This window comes from Musca autumnalis, unplaced genomic scaffold (assembly GCF_047663935.1).
Source record: "Musca autumnalis isolate F117 unplaced genomic scaffold, ASM4766393v1 scaffold_4, whole genome shotgun sequence".
Lineage (NCBI taxonomy): Eukaryota > Metazoa > Arthropoda > Insecta > Diptera > Muscidae > Musca > Musca autumnalis.
In genome coordinates this window covers 227604185-227625700 of record NW_027411977.1, presented here as the reverse complement: position 1 = coordinate 227625700, position 21516 = coordinate 227604185, and the positions used below count along the sequence as shown (strand labels likewise).

The 21516-nt window shown below is 39.1% G+C and overlaps 2 protein-coding genes and 1 long non-coding RNA gene across 4 annotated transcripts; all 3 read right to left on the bottom strand.

Moving 5' to 3' along the window:
• Positions 1 to 2069: 2069 nt before the first annotated feature.
• Positions 2070 to 7107, bottom strand: LOC141400665 (uncharacterized). Its single transcript, XR_012412165.1, has 2 exons — positions 6262 to 7107; positions 2070 to 2509 (listed from the first exon to the last, which is right to left on the bottom strand). It is a non-coding gene; the product is annotated as an uncharacterized lncRNA (long non-coding RNA).
• A 4403-nt stretch (positions 7108 to 11510) lies between these two features.
• On the bottom strand, positions 11511 to 12981 carry mRpS31 (mitochondrial ribosomal protein S31). Its single transcript, XM_073982583.1, has 2 exons — positions 12792 to 12981; positions 11511 to 12729 (listed from the first exon to the last, which is right to left on the bottom strand). Exons 1-2 carry the CDS (start codon positions 12827 to 12829, stop codon positions 11592 to 11594), a joined length of 1176 nt encoding a protein of 391 aa, XP_073838684.1. The 5' UTR covers positions 12830 to 12981; the 3' UTR covers positions 11511 to 11591.
• A 952-nt stretch (positions 12982 to 13933) lies between these two features.
• Positions 13934 to 19080, bottom strand: mib1 (E3 ubiquitin-protein ligase mind bomb 1). Of its 2 annotated transcripts, XM_073986564.1 has the most exons (6): positions 18352 to 19080; positions 17412 to 17972; positions 15201 to 17345; positions 14874 to 15143; positions 14544 to 14813; positions 13934 to 14481 (listed from the first exon to the last, which is right to left on the bottom strand). In XM_073986564.1, exons 1-6 carry the CDS (start codon positions 18703 to 18705, stop codon positions 14341 to 14343), a joined length of 3741 nt encoding a protein of 1246 aa, XP_073842665.1. In that variant the 5' UTR covers positions 18706 to 19080; the 3' UTR covers positions 13934 to 14340. The 2 variants fall into 2 exon arrangements, with proteins under 2 accessions (XP_073842665.1, XP_073842664.1); XM_073986563.1 differs by having other exon boundaries at positions 14544 to 15143; positions 18352 to 19062.
• Between the last annotated feature and the right edge of the window lie 2436 nt (positions 19081 to 21516).

The window sequence follows — 21516 nt, the reverse complement described above, 5'->3', positions numbered from 1 at the left end:
CCTGGCTAAATTGCCATTTCTATAGGAAATCTTCAATTCCGCCTGGCTGAATTGCGATTTCTATAGGAAATCTTCAATTCAGCCTGGCTGAATGGCGATTTCTATAGGAAATCTTCAATTCAGCCTGGCTGAATGGCGATTTCTATAGGAAATCTTCAATTCAGCCTGGCTGAATGGCGATTTCTATAGTATATCTTCAATTCAGCCTGGCTGAATGGCGATTTCTATAGTATATCTTCAATTCAGCCTGGCTGAATGGCGATTTCTATAGGAAATCTTCAATTCAGCCTGGCTGAATGGAGATTTCTATAGTATATCTTCAATTCAGCCTGGCTGAATTACGATTTCTATAGGAAATCTTAAATTCTGCCTGGCTGAATTGCGGTTTCTATGGGAAATCTGCAATTCAGCTTAACTGAATTGAGGATTTTCCCATGAAAAAATTAATATTTATAAATAATAACATAATTAATGCAAAATTTATTTATTAAAATGTAAATTTTGTTATTGTTGTGAAACCCTGACTGACAAATTTCAATGAAGTAATTAATTTTTATCTGGGCCAATCATGATAAAGATGTCTTTTTAACTTAATCCGCAGCATAAAAAACTTAATTAAAATACCAAGAGAAATAATTCGGTCATCATCGTCTTCGTGGTTCCTTCACAGACTTTTGTTTACAACAAAATAAGCAATTTTCTTGCAAAAGCCCAAGCCAACGATGGGGCTGTCCGTCCGACAGTCAGCCAGCATACAATAAATTACAGTTTTTAATGTTATAACGACAAAAAGCAGAGCAGCAGCAACCACAAAAGAAGTAAACAAAATAAACATTATTGCAGAGATCACCATAAAATTATTCGAAACGAAGAGAAAGAGAGAGTGTGAGAGCAAAGGGTGATTGTTGCCCATGGATGGAGGAAGAATTGTTGTACATGAATGAAATTAATGATAACTTTCACATTCTTCTTTTTCCGGCTGTAAAAAGCCACCGCCATGCCAACTTCAAGACGTGGAATAAAGGTCAGCCCGAAGCAGAGGCAGCAGCAACACCACCAAGAAGCAGTACTCAATCATAAACAACATTTTAAGCAACAACCAAGGCAGCAGTAGAAGAATTCCAATTTAATTCATGATATAAGAAAACAACTTGAAGCGTTCACACTCGCACACACATACACTCATTGGTGGCCCAAACACCATGGGATTGTTGTTGTTGGATAAATTGCTGTTTACGTTTCATGGGAAAAAACCGGCTTGAGATTTATAGTTATGATGATGAGGAGTGGTGGCAATGATGATGAACTCACCACATGTAAACAATAGGCCAAGGGGGAGGATGGGAAAGATATTGAAACAAGTAACATAAACTAAAACAAATTATTATGGATGACAATATGAGTCATCGCCGAGAGACATGAAATTCTCATAACTGTTTATTGGGAAAGAGAGCAAATTTGCTCTAATTTTAAAGGAAGCTCAAAAAAGCCCGGCTGAATTCAAGTTTCGATAGGAAATCTGCAATTCAGCCTGGCTGAATAGAGGTTTCCCCAAGAAATCTGCAATTCAGCCTGGGCGAATAGAAGTTCCCATAAGAAATCTGTAATTCAGCCGGGCTGAATAGAAGTTTCCATGGGAAATCTGCAATTCAGCCTGGCTGAATAGAAGTTTCCATAGGAAATCTGCAATTCAGCCTGGCTGAATAGAAGTTTCCATAGGAAATCTGCAATTCAGCCTGGCTCAATAGAAGTTTACATAGGAAATCTGTAATTCAGCCCAGCTGAATTAAGGTTTCCATAGGAAATCTGCAATTCAGCCCAGCTGAATTAAGGTTTCCATAGGAAATCAGCAATTCAGCCCAGCTGAATTAAGGTTTCCATAGGAAATCAGCAATTCAGCCCAGCTGAATTAAGGTTTCCATAGGAAATCTGCAATTCAGCCCAGCTGAATTAAGGTTTCCATAGGAAATCTGCAATTTAGCCCAGCTGAATTAATATTTTCATGGGAAATTTTTAAATTTTTTTTATTAAAAATAATAATTTCAACTTAACTATAACTAAAACTCACCTTTTTCATTTGGATAAACATTCAGTTGTTCGTCATCGCGGGCGACTTGTGTGATTATTGATGTTGCATCCATTTAAGCATAAATTGTTTAACAAAAATCACAAAAAATAAACCGTTGTTGTTCAAATGTTGATATTGAATAAAAAAACAGCTCTACCAGCAGCAGGACGTCGTGTCGAATCGAAGATAAACAAATTTCACAAGTAAATTAATTTATTATTTATGATTCGATGAAACTTTTATGATCGAACAAAATATATTTTATCGAAAGCAAAATAAAAAATGAATTAATAAAATATTTTGCCGGCAAAAATTCACTTTTAATTTAATTAATATTTTTTATATTTTTTTTTTTTTTTTTTTTTTTGATAAGCGTAATCCAAACGCCCTTGTTATGTAAACTGATTAATCGGAATAGAAATGCAAGCACTTTTTAATGATCTGAAAAGAGAAGGAAGAAAAAAATTAAATTTTAGGGGAATTTTCGAACACACAAAACTAATTCAGCTAAGCTAAATTATATTTTTTAATTTAATAATATGTTTTGTTAAGGTAAATAGAAGATTTTCTGTAGAAAGCGTTATTCAGCTGAGCTGAATTGACGGTTTTCTAACGAAAGCCTAATTCAGCCAGGCTGAATTGACGATTTCCTAACGAAAACCTAATTCAGCCAGGCTCAATTGAAGTTTTCCTAACGAAAACAAAATTCAGCCAGGCTGAATTGAAGTTTTCCTAACGAAAACCTAATTCAGCCAGGCTGAATTGAAGTTATCCTAACGAAAACTAACGAAAATTTAAGTATTCCGAACGAAAGCCTAATTCAGCCAGGCTGAATTAAAGTTTTCCGAACGAAAACCTAATTCAGCCAGGCTGAATTGAAGATTTCCTATGGAAACTCCTATTCAGCCAGGCTGAATTGAAGATTTCCTATGGAAACTCCTATTCAGCCAGGCTAAATTGAAGATTTCCTATGGAAACTCCTATTCAGCCAGGCTGAATTGAAGATTTCCTATGGAAACTCCTATTCAGCCAGGCTGAATTGAAGATTTCCTATGGAAACTCCTATTCAGCCAGGCTGAATTGAAGATTTCCTATGGAAACTCCTATTCAGCCAGGCTGAATTGAAGATTTCCTATGGAAACTCCTATTCAGCCAGGCTGAATTGAAGGTTTCCTATGGAAACTCCTATTCAGCCAGGCTGAATTGAAGGTTTCCTATGGAAACTCCTATTCAGCCAGGCTGAATTGAAGATTTCCTATAGAAACTCCTATTCAGCCAGGCTGAATTGAAGATTTCCTATGGAAACTCCTATTCAGCCAGGCTGAATTGAAGATTTCCTATGGAAACTCCTATTCAGCCAGGCTGAATTGAAGATTTCCTATAGAAACTCCTATTCAGCCAGGCTGAATTGAAGATTTCCTATAGAAACTCCTATTCAGCCAGGCTGAATTGAAGATTTCCTATAGAAACTCCTATTCAGCCAGGCTGAATTGAAGATTTCCTATGGAAACTCCTATTCAGCCAGGCTGAATTGAAGATTTCCTATGGAAACTCCTATTCAGCCAGGCTGAATTGAAGATTTCCTATGGAAACTCCTATTCAGCCAGGCTGAATTGAAGATTTCCTATGGAAACTCCTATTCAGCCAGGCTGAATTGAAGATTTCCTATGGAAACTCCTATTCAGCCAGGCTGAATTGAAGATTTCCTATGGAAACTCCTATTCAGCCAGGCTGAATTGAAGATTTCCTATGGAAACTCCTATTCAGCCAGGCTGAATTGAAGATTTCCTATGGAAACTCCTATTCAGCCAGGCTGAATTGAAGATTTCCTATGGAAACTCCTATTCAGCCAGGCTGAATTGAAGATTTCCTATGGAAACTCCTATTCAGCCAGGCTGAATTGAAGATTTCCTATGGAAACTCCTATTCAGCCAGGCTGAATTGAAGATTTCCTATGGAAACTCCTATTCAGCCAGGCTGAATTGAAGATTTCCTATGGAAACTCCTATTCAGCCAGGCTGAATTGAAGATTTCCTATGGAAACTCCTATTCAGCCAGGCTGAATTGAAGATTTCCTATGGAAACTCCTATTCAGCCAGGCTGAATTGAAGATTTCCTATGGAAACTCCTATTCAGCCAGGCTGAATTGAAGATTTCCTATGGAAACTCCTATTCAGCCAGGCTGAATTGAAGATTTCCTATGGAAACTCCTATTCAGCCAGGCTGAATTGAAGATTTCCTATGGAAACTCCTATTCAGCCAGGCTGAATTGAAGATTTCCTATGGAAACTCCTATTCAGCCAGGCTGAATTGAAGATTTCCTATGGAAACTCCTATTCAGCCAGGCTGAATTGAAGATTTCCTATGGAAACTCCTATTCAGCCAGGCTGAATTGAAGATTTCCTATGGAAACTCCTATTCAGCCAGGCTGAATTGAAGATTTCCTATGGAAACTCCTATTCAGCCAGGCTGAATTGAAGATTTCCTATGGAAACTTCTATTCAGCCAGGCTGAATTGCAGATTTTCTATGGAAACTTGTATTCAGCCAGGCTGAATTGCAGATTTCATATGGAAACTTCTATTCAGCCAGGCTGAATTAAAAATTTTCTATGGAAACTTGTATTCAGCCAGGCTGAATTGCAGATTTCCTATGGAAACTTCTATTCAGCCAGGCTGAATTGCAGATTTCATATGGAAACTTCTATTCAGCCAGGCTGAATTGCAGATTTCATATGGAAACTTCTATTCAGCCAGGCTGAATTGCAGATTTCCTATGGAAACTTCTATTCAGCCATGCTGAATTGTAGATTTCCTATGGAAACTTCTATTCAGCCAGGCTGAATTGCAGATTTTCTATGGAAACTTGTATTCAGCCAGGCTGAATTGCAGATTTCCTATGGAAACTTCTATTCAGCCAGGCTGAATTGCAGATTCCCGATGGAAACTTCTATTCAGCCAGGCTGAATTGCAGATTTCATATGGAAACTTCTATTCAGCCAGGCTGAATTGAAGATTTCCTATGGAAACTTCTATTCAGCCAGGCTGAATTGCAGATTTCCCTACGAAAACCTAATTCAGCCAGGCTGAATGGAAGATTTCCTAAAGAAAATCTAATTCAGCCAGGCTGAATTGAAGTTTTCCTAACGAAAACCTAATTCAGCCAGGCTGAATTGCAGATTTCCCTACGAAAACCTAATTCAGCCAGGCTGAATTGAAATTTTCCTAACGAAAACCTAATTCAGCCAGGCTGAATTGCAGTTTTTCAGCCAGGCTGAATTGCAGTTTTCCTATGGAAACTTCTATTCAGCCAGGCTGAATTGCGGATTTCCTATGGAAACTTCTATTCATCCAGGCTGAATTGCAGTTTTCGTATGGAAACTTCTATTCAGCCAGGCTGAATTGCAGTTTTCCTATGGAAACTTCTATTCAGCCAGGCTGAATTGCAGTTTTCCTATGGAAACTTCTATTCAGCCAGGCTGAATTGCAGTTTTCCATTGGAAACTTCTATTCAGCCAGGCTGAATTGCAGATTTCCTATGGAAATTTCTATTCAGCAAGGCTGAATTAAAGATTTTCTAAGGAAACTTGTATTAAGCCAGGCTGAATTAAAGATTTTCTATGGAAATTAAAAATTCGGCCACATTTCATCTAATTTGGGTGTTTTCTTAATTCAAAAACCGGCTTTGTATTTTCATTGCAGAAGTGAGAGAACCGGTATTTTTGCGTTAAGACAAATCTTAAGCCAAGCCACCCAGTTATGATTCATAAAATTTTTAGCTGATAAGTCTTAATCCGAATTGCTCTGGGTTGTGCATGGAAGAAAGGTCAATGCTAGACGAGATTTTTGTCCTCTTCTTTTTCTTCATATTTTAATTAATTTCTTCTTCTTTCATTAGTATGTCTCCTAATTGGCGATAAATGAATTAGAACTGGCAAATATTTGCAAATACCTATCAGCAATTCACCAATAAAAAAAGAAAGAAAACATAAAAAATATGGGATCGTTTAATTTTCATGTTGATTGCACACACACACCACACATGTCGCGATGTCCCTCCCTTTCCACGCTTCATCAACAAATTTAATGGACATTCAGTCAACACAGATACTTTTCAAACACACTTGAACCGCACACACACACACACACCATCTCACGCAGATAAGAATTATTTCAATTCGTTTTTAATTCTTACCTTTTACGCTTTTTCTTGTTTTTTTCTTTAGTCGTTTCTTTTATGAAGCAGAAATATTTTCCCTTGTTGTTGCTGGGTTTTATTTTCTTTTTCGTATTTTTGATTTTAAATTGAATATTGCACAAACAAACACCACACAGATTAGTTAGAATAGAAAATAAAATCTTTTTAACAAAAGCAGCAAACAAAATTAAAATTTTAATTCCACAAAACCCAAACGAAAAGAAACGTAAAGAATTTTAATGAACTGTTGGATGGCTGTTGTCGGTCGCTTCGAATGCAAGAAGAGAGGCTGTATTTTTTTCTTATGTCGACTGCATTTTTTTTTTGTTATTCTCTTTTGGCTTTTTACTTGTTGTGTGTTTTGCTTCGCTATTCACTCGTTGTCGTTGTCGCCTCGTTAATTCGTTACTCGTTATTTGCTCTCTCACTCACTCTCATATGCCACTCTTCTTCTTTGTTTTCTTTGACAACACCGTTTCTTCGACAATTATTTATCTTCTTTAATTTTTCTCAAATTTTGTTTTGTTTACGCGCAACACGTCAAGTCTGGCTGATATATATGTGTTTTATATATTTTTTTATTCTTTCGTTATTTTTTTGCAATTTTTAGCTTTCGTTTTGCTGATATTTCATTTCTTTGAAACACACAACTCGGCACACCACACAAAAATTCCACTTTCTGAATGAATGGGCGAACGTTAAAAAATGAAATAATTAAAAAATAATTATTTTTTCACGATTTTCTTTTCTTCGTATATTCGTCGTTCAATTCATCATTTTTTTCCGCAAAGAAACACGTCCGTCTAACCTCTCCGAATGAATATTTTGATTGATTTGATCTCTTTTTGTTGTTGAGAGTAGGGATAGGTCAATCGACTTTCGATTAATCGACTTTTTGCAGTCAAAAATCTAAAAATCGTAGTCGACTTTTGTCTGGAGGGAAAATCGCATAATCGATTATCTTGTTATCGATTTTCGAGTTTGTCCGTCGATTGTTGACTTGGCGGGGTTACACTAGGTCTGTCTGGTTACCCTAAAACTTGTAAAAATGTGTACCAATTGTTGCTGAAAGTCGTCTGTTAACACAAAAAGCCAGAAAAAAATAGAGCGAATTGAGAGAGACATTTTGACAGTTCGTTTACTGAGAGTTTGCAAATTCTTGCTGGACAAATTTCTTCTAGCCAGCACTTGCAATAAATCAGCTGTTTTTAATTCTTCGGCGATTTATATTTGTGCAAATTGAAAAAAAAAATATTCCGGAAATGGCAAGCATAAGCTCTGTTCCAGAACTAAAAAGTTTTTACTATTTTTACCACTTTTACACATTTTGCGTTCCCGTACACAAAATTTATATGAAAATAGTTTACGACTTTTACAACTTTTACCACTTTATAAAGTACGGGAACAGGCCAATAATTGCATTGGTTTTTTTGGATAACAAAGTTGCAAAGTGGAAAAATCCTTTTTAAGTCATTTTCTTTTTTATTTTTTAAAAAATACATTTTTGCTTACTTTGGTTTCTTTATTGGCGGACAAATTGTTCTGTTTTGGCAAATCAGCTGTTTGCTTGCTGGTTTTTGCTTGCAAGAATCTACTAAGTTTTATTATCTTTTCCGATAACATAAAGGAAAAACTGTTATCGAAGTAAAAAATAGTAGATTATTGCAGGTTCTGGAACAGAGCAAATAAAAACTCCAAACTCTCGAGAAAAAGTTCTTGCTGGACAATTCTTGCTGGGAAAGTAACCAGACAGACCTACTTTTGGCGGTTTTACAGTTTCAAAAGAAAACTCCAAAATCGACGAATAGTCGACTATAATCGATTTTCTGCGGTTATAGCGGGGTACACACGATCAGTTTTGACTGTCACTTTTGCTCAAATAATCGGTTGCTTGTCAGTGTGGCCGCTCACTTTTTTCAGTCATCAGGCAACCACAAAATATTTTGTGGTTGCTGGACTGTTTGACTATAATCGATAATTCCGAAAACTCGACAGTCAAAACTGATCGTGTGTACTCCGCTTATGAAAAAGTCGATAGTCGAGTTCTAAAGTTAGGAACACATTGTCAGTTTTGAATTCCATGTTGACATGTCAAGCCAAAAATGAACGGCCAGACTAGCAAGCAACAACAAAGCTGTCATTCAAAACTGACAATGTGTATCCGGCTTAAGACATCAGTAGTGGGATTCTGTAACTCATTTTTGCTGTTACCGACAAAAATCGATAAAATTAAATAGCAAAATTAGGACTAAAAACATAAACAAAAGTTGGCATCACTGTTTGTGTCGGTAGAGGCTAGCGACTACTTTTCATTCATCGTTAACTTACCAAAAAATTTCGTTAATTATCGAAATTATAAGCATTTTAATTTTACCGACAATTATCGATAACAGCAAAAATGAGTTAAGTGGGGTACACACGATCAGTTTTGACTGTCAGTTTTGCTCAAATAATCGGTTGCTTGCCAGTGTGGCCGCTCACTTTTGTCAGTCATCAGCAAACACAAAATATTTTTTGGTTGCTGGACGGTTGGACAGTTATCGATAATGCCGAAAAATCGACAGTCAAAACTGATCGTGTGTACCCCGCTTTACAGAATCCCACTACTGTAGTGGGATTCTGTAACTCATTTTTGCTGTTATCGATAATTGTCGGTAAAATTAATATGCTTATAATAGCTGTGTTCCTTTACTTACCTGAGGTTACCATTTTTACCATTTGTTACCATTTTTAACCTGCAAAGCGTTCCTTAACCCCGAAAAGTGGCAAAACTGGAAGCAATTTTTAAGAGAGTGAGAGGGGAGAGAGAGCGAAAATGGTTTTCTCTTCTACCACAGGCTACCAGCAAAATTTCTGCGGGTAGAAAATGGCAGAACTGATTTTTCGACTTTTGTTTGACGATTATTTCACAAAATAGACGAAAAACCGAAGAAAAATTCGAACACTGACAACACTAAATTAAAAACTGTGAAATAAAAGACGAAAATTGATTTTTTTTATGTTTTTTTCTGACATTGCTGCCGGATCTACCATTTTTCCGTTCCTTTACTTTTCTGGTAAAAATGTTCATGAGAGAGCAATTTTGAACAATTTTGACACTTTTCTCTTTTACCACTCCTACCATTAAAAAAGTAAAGGAACAAAGCTAATATCGATAATTAACGAATTTTGGTATTTTCTATTTACAAAATTAATAAATTAATGGGAGAGAGAGACATGTCAAAACAATATTTGTGTATACAGATGCTCTGTTCCAGAACCTGCAAGAAGCTACTATTTTTTACTACGATAACAATTTTACCTTTATGATATCGAAAAATAAAAATAGTAAAAATTAGTAGATTCTTGCAGTACTGGAACAGACCCGTACTTTGAGGCAGGTATTTGACTTTTATCCATATTTACACATGGTACAAATACACAGGTAACCGCATCGGCAATTGTTGGTAACATAAGATGTCAAAATTTGACATCAATTCAATGCAATTGACACATTATGTTACCATCAGCTGGCTTGATAATGCTACCTGTATTATTGTACCATGTATTTACATTAGGCAATTTTGTTAGTGAGAAAGTCCCAATTTACATTAGGCGAGTTTACTTGCGGCAATTGTCAGTTTGTAGGTGAGAGAGGGTGTTGAGAGGCAAAGGGTTACCATATGCCCCAACTCTCTCTCCCTCAAACTGACAATTGCCGCAAGGAAAATTGCCTAATATAAATATGAACTTTCTAGATTTGTATGGGCAAAAAATGACCACAGTGGTCATCTATCGCACTATGGGTGACCACAATGGTCATCTATCGCACTATGGGTGACCACAGTGGTCATCTATCGCACTATAGGTGACCACAGTGGTCATCTATCGCACTATAGGTGACCACAGTGGTCATCTATCGCACTATAGGTGACCACAGTGGTCATCTATCGCACTATAGGTGACCACAGTGGTCATCTATCGCACTATAGGTGACCACAGTGGTCATCTATCGCACTATAGGTGAGCACAGTGGTCATCTATCGCACTATAGGTGACCACAGTGGTCATCTATCGCACTATAGGTGACCACAGTGGTCATCTATCGCACTATAGGTGACCACAGTGGTCATCTATCGCACTATAGGTGACCACAGTGGTCATCTATCGCACTATAGGTGTCCCCAGTGGTCATCTATCGCACTATAGTTGACCACAGTGGTCATCTATCGCACTATAGGTGACCACAGTGGTCATCTATCGCACTATAGGTGACCACAGTGGTCATCTATCGCACTATAGGTGACCACAGTGCTCATCTATCGCACTATAGGTGACCACAGTGCTCATCTATCGCACTATAGGTGACCACAGTGGATATCTATCGAACCACAGGTGACCACAGTGGATATCTATCGAACCACAGGTGACCACAGTGGTCATCTATCGCACTATAGGTGACCACAGTGGTTATCTATCGCACTATAGGTGACCACAGTGGTCATCTATCGCACTATAGGTGACCACAGTGGACATCTATCGCACTATAGGTGACCACAATGGTCATCTATCGCACTATAGGTGACCAAAGTGGTCATCTATCGCCCCATAGGTGACCACAGTGGTCATCTATCGAACCACAGGTGACCACAGTGGTCATCTATCGCACTATAGGTGACCACAGTGGTCATCTATCGCACTATAGGTGACCACAGTGGTCATCTATCGCACTATAGGTGACCACAATGGTCATCTATCGCACTATAGGTGACCACAGTGGTCATCTATCGCACCATAGGTGACCACAGTGGTCATCTATCGAACCACAGGTGACCACAGTGGTCATCTATCGCACTATAGGTGACCACAGTGGTCATCTATCGCACTATAGGTGACCACAGTGGTCATCTATCGCACTATAGGTGACCACAGTGGACATCTATCGCACTATAGGTGACCACAATGGTCATCTGTCGCACTATAGGTGACCACAGTGGTCATCTATCGCACTATAGGTGACCACAGTGGTCATCTATCGCACTATAGGTGACCACAGTGGTCATCTTTCGCACAATAGTTGGCCACAGTGGTTATCTATATCAAAATAAGTAACCACAGTGGTCATCTATAGCACAATAATTGCCCACAGTGGTCGTTGGCTGTAACGGGTACACGAAAACGAACCCGTGGAAGACATTTCAACACGAATATGAGTGGAGACCTTAACATAGACTTAACCCCCTTCAACTTGTTAAACATTTATGTTCTTGTTTTCGTAATATACATATGTATTTCATCTTAACAAATAAAGAAAAAAAAACAAATACACAATTCCATTGCAAAAACTATTACGCCTCAACTTGTTTAGTAGCCTTGGCCTTAGCATCCTCAGCTACTAAATCCTTCAAAACATCTTTTTTCGTTTCGAAATAATCACGATACCATAATATGTGATCTTTTTTCTCCTGTGCTGTTAGATAGGGATTCTTGGAGAGACCCACACACACCAATTCCATAAAGTGGCGTATGGGACCACGATTTGGGCACCAACCTTCTAAATGTTGTTCCAAAAAGATATGTTCCGAAAAGTCAACATCCTTTTCCGCCGACCAATCTTGTTCATTGTCAATGGGGAAACGCCAAACCTTACCCTGTTCCGTCCACAGGGCGAGCTTGTCAAAATAATTGTTTGGTGGATGACTTACTTGTAGCTTCAAGGATTGTTCCTGCAGGTAAGACCATGTGGGTAATAAATCGCTGGATTCCTTAAGCTGTGCTGGGTCAGTGAAAATGCCCAAGGGTTCACCACCAAAGAGGTTGACACTACCCGTATAGGTTGCCGGTTGTCGTTGGGCGGGACGTTTACCTTTACCACCACCACCACTACTGGCATCTTTGCGGTATTGTTGTCTTTGACTACCCTTGGCGGCGGCAATGGAACGGCGCACATATTCACTGCGTGTGGGTGCGGACTCTTCTTGATTTTGACGGCGATCAATTTTCATGCCCACAATCAAATCACTTAAACTAACATCGGATTCAGGGGCCTTTTCGTTTTCACTTCCAGCAGTGGCAGGTTGCTTAGATTGCTTGCCACCAAGTAATTTGGCCAACAATTCCGATTCAGTTTGCTGTTTATTATCTTCACCCAACATGGATGCTACCCGCTTTGCAGCCGTAAAGATGTCCTTAGATTCAGCTTGTTGTTTGACTTGTAGTTTCTTCTTCTTGTTTGCCTCACCAGGTTTGGGTACAACATCATAGCTCTTGTTCAAATTCATGTGATCTTCGGTTTGCATGGATGCCAACAAACGATTCAGTTTGGAAGATGCTGATTCTTCTGCAGCAGCGGCGGCGGCAGCAGGTTTTTTGGGGGACTTTTCTTCTTTCTTGGCCTTTGATTTCTTGGGTTCTTTCTCATCATCCGAGGAATCATAATCACGGCTGTAGTTACGAGTACCGGCCAGGAAACGTGTCGCCAAGTTCCTATATAGTGGGGTAATAAATTTGAATTATTATTTGGAAAACAGTTGGTTTTAGTGACTCACCTTATGGCCAACTCCTGGGTTTTACGTAAATGCAACATTTTAATTGATTTTTTGCTTAAATATCCGCGAAAAGTGGGATTATATCACACACATCACACACTGTACGTGCTCAGAAAAGAAAAAAACAAACGGTTCAGGGGTTTAAAGATTGAAAAACGAACAACTTCAGGGGTTTAAAGATTGAAAAACGATCCTCCTCAGGGGTTTAAAGATTGAAAAACTAACTAGGGATAGGTAAGTCGACTTTCGGTTAATCGATTAATCGATTTTGTGCAGTCAAAAATCTAAAAATCGTAGTCGACTTTTGTCTGGGAGGAAAATCGCATAACCGATTATCTTGTGATCGATTTTCGAGTTTGACCATATATTGTTGACTTGGCGGTTTTACACTTTTGGCGGTTTTACAGTTTCAAAAGAAAACTCGAAATCGACGAATAGTCGATTATAATCGATTTTCTGCGGTTAAGAAAAAGTCGAAAGTCGAGTTTTAAGACAACTGAAATAATCGCAAGACCGAAAAATCGCATTTTTAGATTTAGACCATAATCGAATAGTCGAAAAATCGATTATTGCTTTCCATTACCTATCCCTAAAACTAACCTCTTCAGGGCTCTAAAGTTTAAGAGTTCTCTTTTCTCGGTAAGCTGTTTTAAGGGTTCTATAAGAACTAAACATTTGACATTTGTGATTCGATTTTCGGTTGGCGCCGCGCCGCCGCTACTCTTTTTTAGCCGTCGCATTGCGAAAATAAAAGTTAGAGATCTAAAAGTTGAAAAATGCAACAGCTGTTTCTCTTCTTGCGTGCAGTTAGTGGGGGGACGTAATGTATTTTGTAAAGAAAATAACAGTCACAACGTAACGTATTTTCGTACAGAGAGGGATAGAGGCAACTGAGAAAGTGAACAATTGTGCTGAACTATTAAATTAATCATATTAACCCATATAGCCATAAATATAATTTAAAACGACAAAATAGGGGTAAAACATGTTGGGCTCCATTTGAGGTTTTGTTGTGGCCGTTTCAGTGGACGATGTACAAGCAGTTTCTTTTTTGTTCCTTTACTTTTTAATTGTAAAAAGTAGTTGTTTACAGCAAACTGTTTTTTGGCGTACGGAACGCATTTCGGGTAAAATTTCAACACTTTATTGTTTTTTTTTTTAAAGTTGTTTTTGAAAACTTTATTTTTTTTTTTTTTGAATTTGCTTCAATATATAAAATATAATTGTGTGAATAATATTTTTAGTGCAAAATTTTAATGATGCATAATATAAAAGTGTTGTATAACTACATATATAAATTATATGATGAACTAAATGTAAAATGGAGGGGGGATGTGGAAGAATATGCAATAAAGTAAATAAGGCAAAGTAAATAATAAAAGGCAAATATTAGTAAATATCTATTTTAATTATTTACCAATCGACATGAAGATGCAAAGTGAAAAAATGCAGCTGCAAATTAGGATGACAACAAGGCAGGTTAGAGAGCGAAGGGAGGGGGAGAGACACATAGGGGTATACAAAGAATGTAAATTATATTGTCATTTGTTTAGAATAATAAAATACGTTTCTCCACAGTTTTACGGCAAATGGGGCAGCCATCGATTTGATCACCACAATTCTGACAAGTACCATGGCCGCAAAGGAAGACCATGTTTTTCATGCGATCAAAGCAAACGGGACACATGGTCTGCAAGAGTAATTAGAAAGTCTTTATAAAATCCATAAAAGAAACGTTTTTTTTAAACTCACCTGTTCCTTAATATCTTGCAACTGTTGTCTTAGTTTTTGCACATCATCTTGGGAATTGTTGACATTAGAGGGTGCCATCAAAACACTGTTTGCATTACTGTTGGCAGCCAGTATATTGTTTTGGGACTGAACCTGGGAATTTATGCCGCCATTCGGTGTGGTGGTAACAGTGTTATTCATGGCCACACCATGACCGGAAGTGCTAATGCCACTAGCAAGCATGCTTTGGGGATTTTCATTTTCATGATGGACATTGGGGTGATTTTGAACCTGCAAAAACAACAAATTTTGTAGTTCCACCATTTTTGCTAGTAAATTCTTGGGTAATACCTTCTCAATGCTTCCCTCACCACCACAGCACAAGGAATAGGGCATCATTTCCTCAATTTGTGTACGACACAATACACATTTCTTCATTAGACTGGAACAATTGGCACAGGCCACCATGTGGCCACAGGGTTTAAAGAATACCGAAGCCCTGCGATCAGAGCATACCAAACATTCATCGATTTTCTCGCGCGAAGCCACAGCCTCACGGCAAATGAGACATTTTTTGACACGTGGGGCACAATTGTCGCAGCAACAGACATGGCCACAGGGCTAAAATGGAAATTACCTTTAAATACTTAACACAAATAAGTCAAACATTAAACTTACCTTAAACACGGTATCCCGTTTATAGTCCGAACATAGGAAGCATTCATCCAAAGTGGAAGCATTATTGGTAGCATCATTTTTATTTGAAGAAGCTGCAAAATTCAGAGACTGTGACAAATCCTGTGGCATTGTGACAAGCGCTCCACCACCACCACCTGCTGCTCCTCCAGAAGCAGCAATTGCAGTGCTATTTGAACCCGAAGCTACAATATGTAGTGGCAAATTGCTGGAAGACGAACCATGTATCGCACCGCCAGCTCCACCCACCATAGTATCAACAGCCGACAGGGGTCTGCTACTGGCAGCCCTGGCCCTTGAACTGGTACCAGCCACATTACCCGGCAATTCGGAATCATCAGTTTTACGTTCATTATAGCATTTAACCAAAGTTTTACAGAGATTCGGATCAGGACACAAATCCAATGGAGTTTGCAGCTTGCGATTTTTCAATGTCAAATCAGCTCCATTGGCAGCCAAAAAACAAGCAATTGAAGCCGAAGCTTTTTTGTTATTGGGATTACGCAGACCCATTAGTAGCTTGCCAAAACCCTCCACATCCTGTAACTGCTTGAGTTGGGATAAAGTGTGATGCCTGAGGGCTTCATGCAACGGTGTATCACCATCTTTATCGGGAATGTTTAGATTGGCTCCTTCCTGAACCAATAGCTTGACAATTTGTACATGTTGTCTTTCTACAGCCAAGTGGAGGGCTGTTTGGAGGTTAACATTTTGTCTATCCATGTTGGCCTTACCACTGTGGACCAATAGTTCGGCAATTTCCACATGATTATTCAATGCTGCCAAATGCAAGGCTGTATAGCCATCATCTTTCTTCTCTTCCACAATCCAGGGACGATTGGTTTTGGTGAGTAAAATTTTCATTGCACTTGGGTTACCCTTCAAGGAGGCATGATGCAAAGCATTAAAGCCATTGTTGTTGGTCAAGGTGATGTCGGCTCCATAGTCCAGTAGCAAACTTAACATTTCATCATTTTCCTTGGAAATGGCATCATGTAGGGGTGTGTCACCTTCAGAGTCCTGCAAGCTGGGATGGGAACCCAAACTGAGTAAGGTTTTCACCACATTTAGGTGGCCCTTGTTGACGGCGATGTGGAGAGCAGTTTGCCGGCGTTTGTTACGGGCATTTAGATCAGCTCCAGCCTTGGAAAGTAACTCAATAACAGCTGGTTCATCACCAAATGCGGCATGGTGTACAGCCCGATCTCCATCTTTGTCTTCAATTTCCACATCAACATTGTGACGCAACAAAACTTGAATGACTTCAATGTGGCCATTTTGACTGGCCGCCTGTAAAGCTGTGTGTCCCGCAAACACACCATTGACATCGGCAATTGTACTAACAGCCGAACCGGAACTGCTGCCTGTGACTCCACCATTTTGGGAACTTGTTACCGAAGAAGAAGAACTGCTGGCATTTTGTATGTTCCCGGTAAGATACTCCTCGCAACGAGCAGCATAACCATTGGCAGCAGCCTTGACAAATTCCTCTGTGGCATCCCCCGAAACGCTGGGCTCAAAGAGTTTCTTTAGTATGGCCGAGAGACGTTCTCCGCTGGAGATTACCGGTATGCAACTACCATCAGCAGCATTTGCCGAGGCCACCTTGGACACAGCCAAGGGGTTGTAGGTCCAGGACGTGTTGCCCACCTCCACCTTTAAGTCATTGTCATGGTAGACCTGTTGCACACGTCCCAATTTACCCAGGGTCAATTGCATGGCATCTGCCCATTCACCATGGCCACGTTGTAGTTGTTTAATACTCTCGACATCGGAACAGATTTTAACAATATCGCCCACTTGGAATTCTGGTGGAGCTGCAGTGGGTGATGAGACTTTGGTGAGTACGGCTGGATTAAAAGTCCAACGATTACCGGAATTGTAGCCCACAACAATGTCATGATCTTCATCAATGCCCACAACAATACCCACATTGTTGAGACACTCAAACATGCCATCAGTCCAACCGCCATGGCCATGCTGCAAAGAGGTTACAATTTCCAAGTCCAAGTCCACTGTGACCTTATCACCAATTTGGAAACCATGGGGACCTTTGCCGGGACCGTTTTCACCCAGCAATGGTAGGTGATCGCGATAGACCGTGTTACCTTTGGCATCATTTACCACCTACGAAAAAGGAAGAAAGAAAGGAATTAGAAATAGATTCTTAAATAAAAGATTCCAAGAACATACCTTCAAATCAGCCATACCCTCAAAACCAACACGATACAAATTCTTGGCTCCATTATCCCACACCACATAGGCAGCGGAGCGTGGTGAGGCCGAAGACCAGTCCTGGACCTCATTTACCTTGCCACGACGTCCCACACCACCATCTTGATCCTCCCACTGCCAGTCGACACCACGTACCACTCTTGCCCCTGGAAATATACCACGAACAGCAACCTTTTTCGATTTACGCCTCGGTTCCAACATGGTACGTTCCCCACCAGGAGTTGAAATGCGATAAAATCTATGCCTCAAATGATGTTTATCTCCATGATAACAAATCGAGCAAAGGTCATAGTTAACACATTCAGCACATTTCCAACGTATGCCGAAAATGGGTTGTTGACGACATGTATCACACATGGTGCCATCGTGTTTGATGCCCGTCGGAGCACTATCTAATATGCGTAAATCGTAAGCGCCGGCGCAACGATAATTAGCAGCCGTACCATTGTCCCATACAACCACAACTTCCTCGGATGATTCGAAATTACGTACAGTGCCAACGTGACCCTCACCACCGTCCTGGAAAAAACATAAAAATTTAACATTAATGGTTTTTATGGCCAACGGAAGGAAATAAGAAAAGGTTATTGAACTTCATTACACCTCCGCCTTCTTTGGCTTTGGCACCCCCCAACAAACGGAAATACATTAACATGTTTTATTCGATTTATAATCGTGTATTTCATTGAAAAGGGTGTTTACCTACTTGACTGAGATCATGGCGGACACTTTATTAATGAATGTGAGCAATAAACTCAATTACTTTCAATCAACCAAATGTTCACACAATATTTGTGTGTGTCACCCCAAAGGTCAATAAGAAAAGACAAGTGTGTAATGTTGTTTTTGTTGTCCAATCCCCAATGTCTAGCAACAAGTTTAAATAACCACAACTCACCTGTTTGCCCCATTTCCAGTCGGGTCCACGTATAACTCTGGCTCCAACACCTTCCATGGCAAAACGTGACTGACGATTTACAATGTTTCCATTTGCTGCAGCCCCTCCACATCCACCACCAGCTGTTTGTTGGCCCCTTGTCCCAGCTGCGGCGCCGTGACTTGACGCAACCACTCCACTTGCCCCTCCCACAGCTCCTCCACCACTAACAGATGAAGCACTACCACTAATTGCCGATGACGATGGGGCTGAAACGCCACCACCACCTGCCCCACCAACAGCAGCTACTGATAAAGTGGAATTTGCTCCAGTGCTAACATCCTTACCAGCAACAGATGTTGCACCACAATCCATTAAATTTAAAGTCTTTTTCTTTCCTTGGAATTCAATTGCAGACGTTGCACCAACTAAAAAAATTTTTCTCTGTCGATGTGCGCAGTTTGTATGTGTGCGTTTTTGTCTATAAAGAAATGCAAACAATTTCTCTCTGGAAAATTCGTTTCGTATGTCTTTTTAATGGAAAAATGTTCACTGCTTTTTATTTGCTTTTCGTTTTGTAAATTTTGTGTGTTAATTTTCAATAAGGAAGATATAAATTGAGTCTTTTTTATGTGTAAAAAACGAAAAACTGTGATTTGTGAAATTCTCCCGTGAAATTTTTTTGTTCGTTTGGTCGGTTGAAGAATACTCACTGAAAAATGCTAACACGGCCGAACAATCACTGAAAAATGACAATAAAGGTTTTGTTAACCCTAAAATGAGTAGAGTTGACATCTCTTGTCAAAAATAATAACGGGGAGACTTTAAAATATAAATTAAGGCCTCGACAACTAAGAAGAATTGCGTTCTTGCTGAAGTCATATCTGATAAAAGACTAAAGACCAAGTGCGACCTAATAAAAAGATTTCAGAATCACACTTAAATTAGGTGGAACTTGGCCTTTAGCCATTTACCAGATATGACTTAAGCAAGAATGCCATGCTTCTTATGTATGCAGACCTTTAAAGCTGTAATGGATATTCTACACGATATGTTTTTTTTTAAATGTTTTACATTTGTGTTGTCACTTTGGGTATACATAATATATACACAAAGTGACAACACATATGTAAAAAACATATCGTGTAGAATAGCCATAAACACATCCAACGTTTGAGTCAAGTTTTGTGTCATTTCTGGTAGATGAATAAAAGACAAAGTGCTGTCAAGTTTAATTTTTTCTTTATTCTTCTACCAGAAATGACACAAAACTTTACTCAAACGTTGGATGTGTTTAGGGCTTAAGGCATGTAATGAGGTGTGTTCGTTTGTACAAATTCAGGGAACAAGACGAGTTTAGAGCTCGGTCCCGGATCTTGATGATACATATACTCCATATAGCCCTTGTGGCTCTGAGTATAATGATATACATTTTGTTTTGCACAAGTCAATACTTCCGTAAATATGGGTCTTCAAATTTCCGCAAATACCAATGACATTCTCGAGAACGGACACAAAATTTTCTTTTAACTTATATTTTTCCTAAATAGCTGGCCTTCGGCCGGGGATTTAACACTTTCTCCTACGGATAGGTGCAAATCTCGGGAATAGGAACAAAATTTTTCTAAGTAGTCGGCCTTGAAACAATAGAATTTTCGGTATTTCAGGGCCCCTTATCTCGGGAAGTATGGAATATCTGTGGTATACATATCATCAAGATACGGGTCCGGGCCCTAAACTCAACTTATGCCCGGTCCACACTAGAGTGGTTTCATTGAAAAAATTTCATGAAATTATGCGACTAAATAAGTCCCGGGCCACACTACAGTAATTTCACTGAAATTTTGATATGAAATTATGCGTCTCTAGATCGACTTTCATAGTAGAGTAAAATCTTAAAATTGCTGTAGTGAGGAATTCGATTTAAGAACGCCTAATTTCATGAAATTTTTTGATGAAATTCACGCTTGTGTGGACCGGGACTAAATGAGCAAACAAATCTGAAGATATTTGGCATGATGAAATTATCGTGTCGTGGTTTCAATCTGTCAATTTTGTTGTTGTTAATAAATTATATGCAAACGTAAACAAACATTTTGACATCTTGAAGAATATATGCTCTGTTCCAGAACATGCAAGAAGCTACTACTTTTTACTACGATAACAATTTTTCCTTTATGTTATGTTACGTGACCTGGTAAATAGATCCTGGTATTTGGTAAATTTTATAAAAAAAAACAAGTTAAAAAGGATCAGTCGGCTTTGCCGACAGAGATATACCCTCAGCCTGTGCGAATTGAAACAAATTTTCCAAAAAAAAAAAAACTATATACATATTTAAAGGGTTTTGAAAATTATGGGCCAACGGACAAAAATATGGATTTGGATAGAATCTCAAAAAGTTTTGCGGGGAAGGTATCGAACGGAATGGACCGACATATTCCATTTTGAAAGTGGGTCTTATTTTGGGTGTCATTCCCCTCGAAAGATATCGCGACCACCTGTCTTTTCATCAAAGGTTTTGGACCATTATATCAGTACTTGCCTACGAAAAATATATCAACCCAGTATTTGGTTCGAGAGTTGTCGTGCCATAGAGGGTTTTTACACAGTTCGGACTGTTTTCTGAAGAAGTATGGTCTTGCCCCTGAAAAACCTTTTACCATCGTAATTGAGGCAGCGAATGCAAGTTGCTTCAACAAAAATCAAAGTGATTCGATATCAGGTCTTAAAATGAACTTATCCAAAATTTTGTGTGGGAGGTACCCGAAGGAGTGGACAAATATAGTCCATATTCGAACCTTATATTTGGTAGATATATTTGGATGTGTAAAGTATGGACCAAATCGTTCACAACCATCAAGAGTTATCATGCGCACAATTTTCCCGAACATTTTTGAACTCTTGGGGGGAGGTACCTGAAGGAGTGGACTGATATGATTTATCTTCGAACTTAAACTAAGTTTGGACAAAATAATACGAAGCCCACACTTTAGACCGAGTCTGCAGATCCGTTCAAGAGTTATCCTGCGCTCCAACCACTACATACGGTGTCATAGGGGTTTTTGGCACCATTCAGGCTATTTTCTCAGGAAGTATGGACTTGCCCCTGATGAAAGTTGTACTGTCGTAAAGGGGACAGTGAATAGAAGTTGCTACAACAAAAACCAAAACGATTCGAGAGCA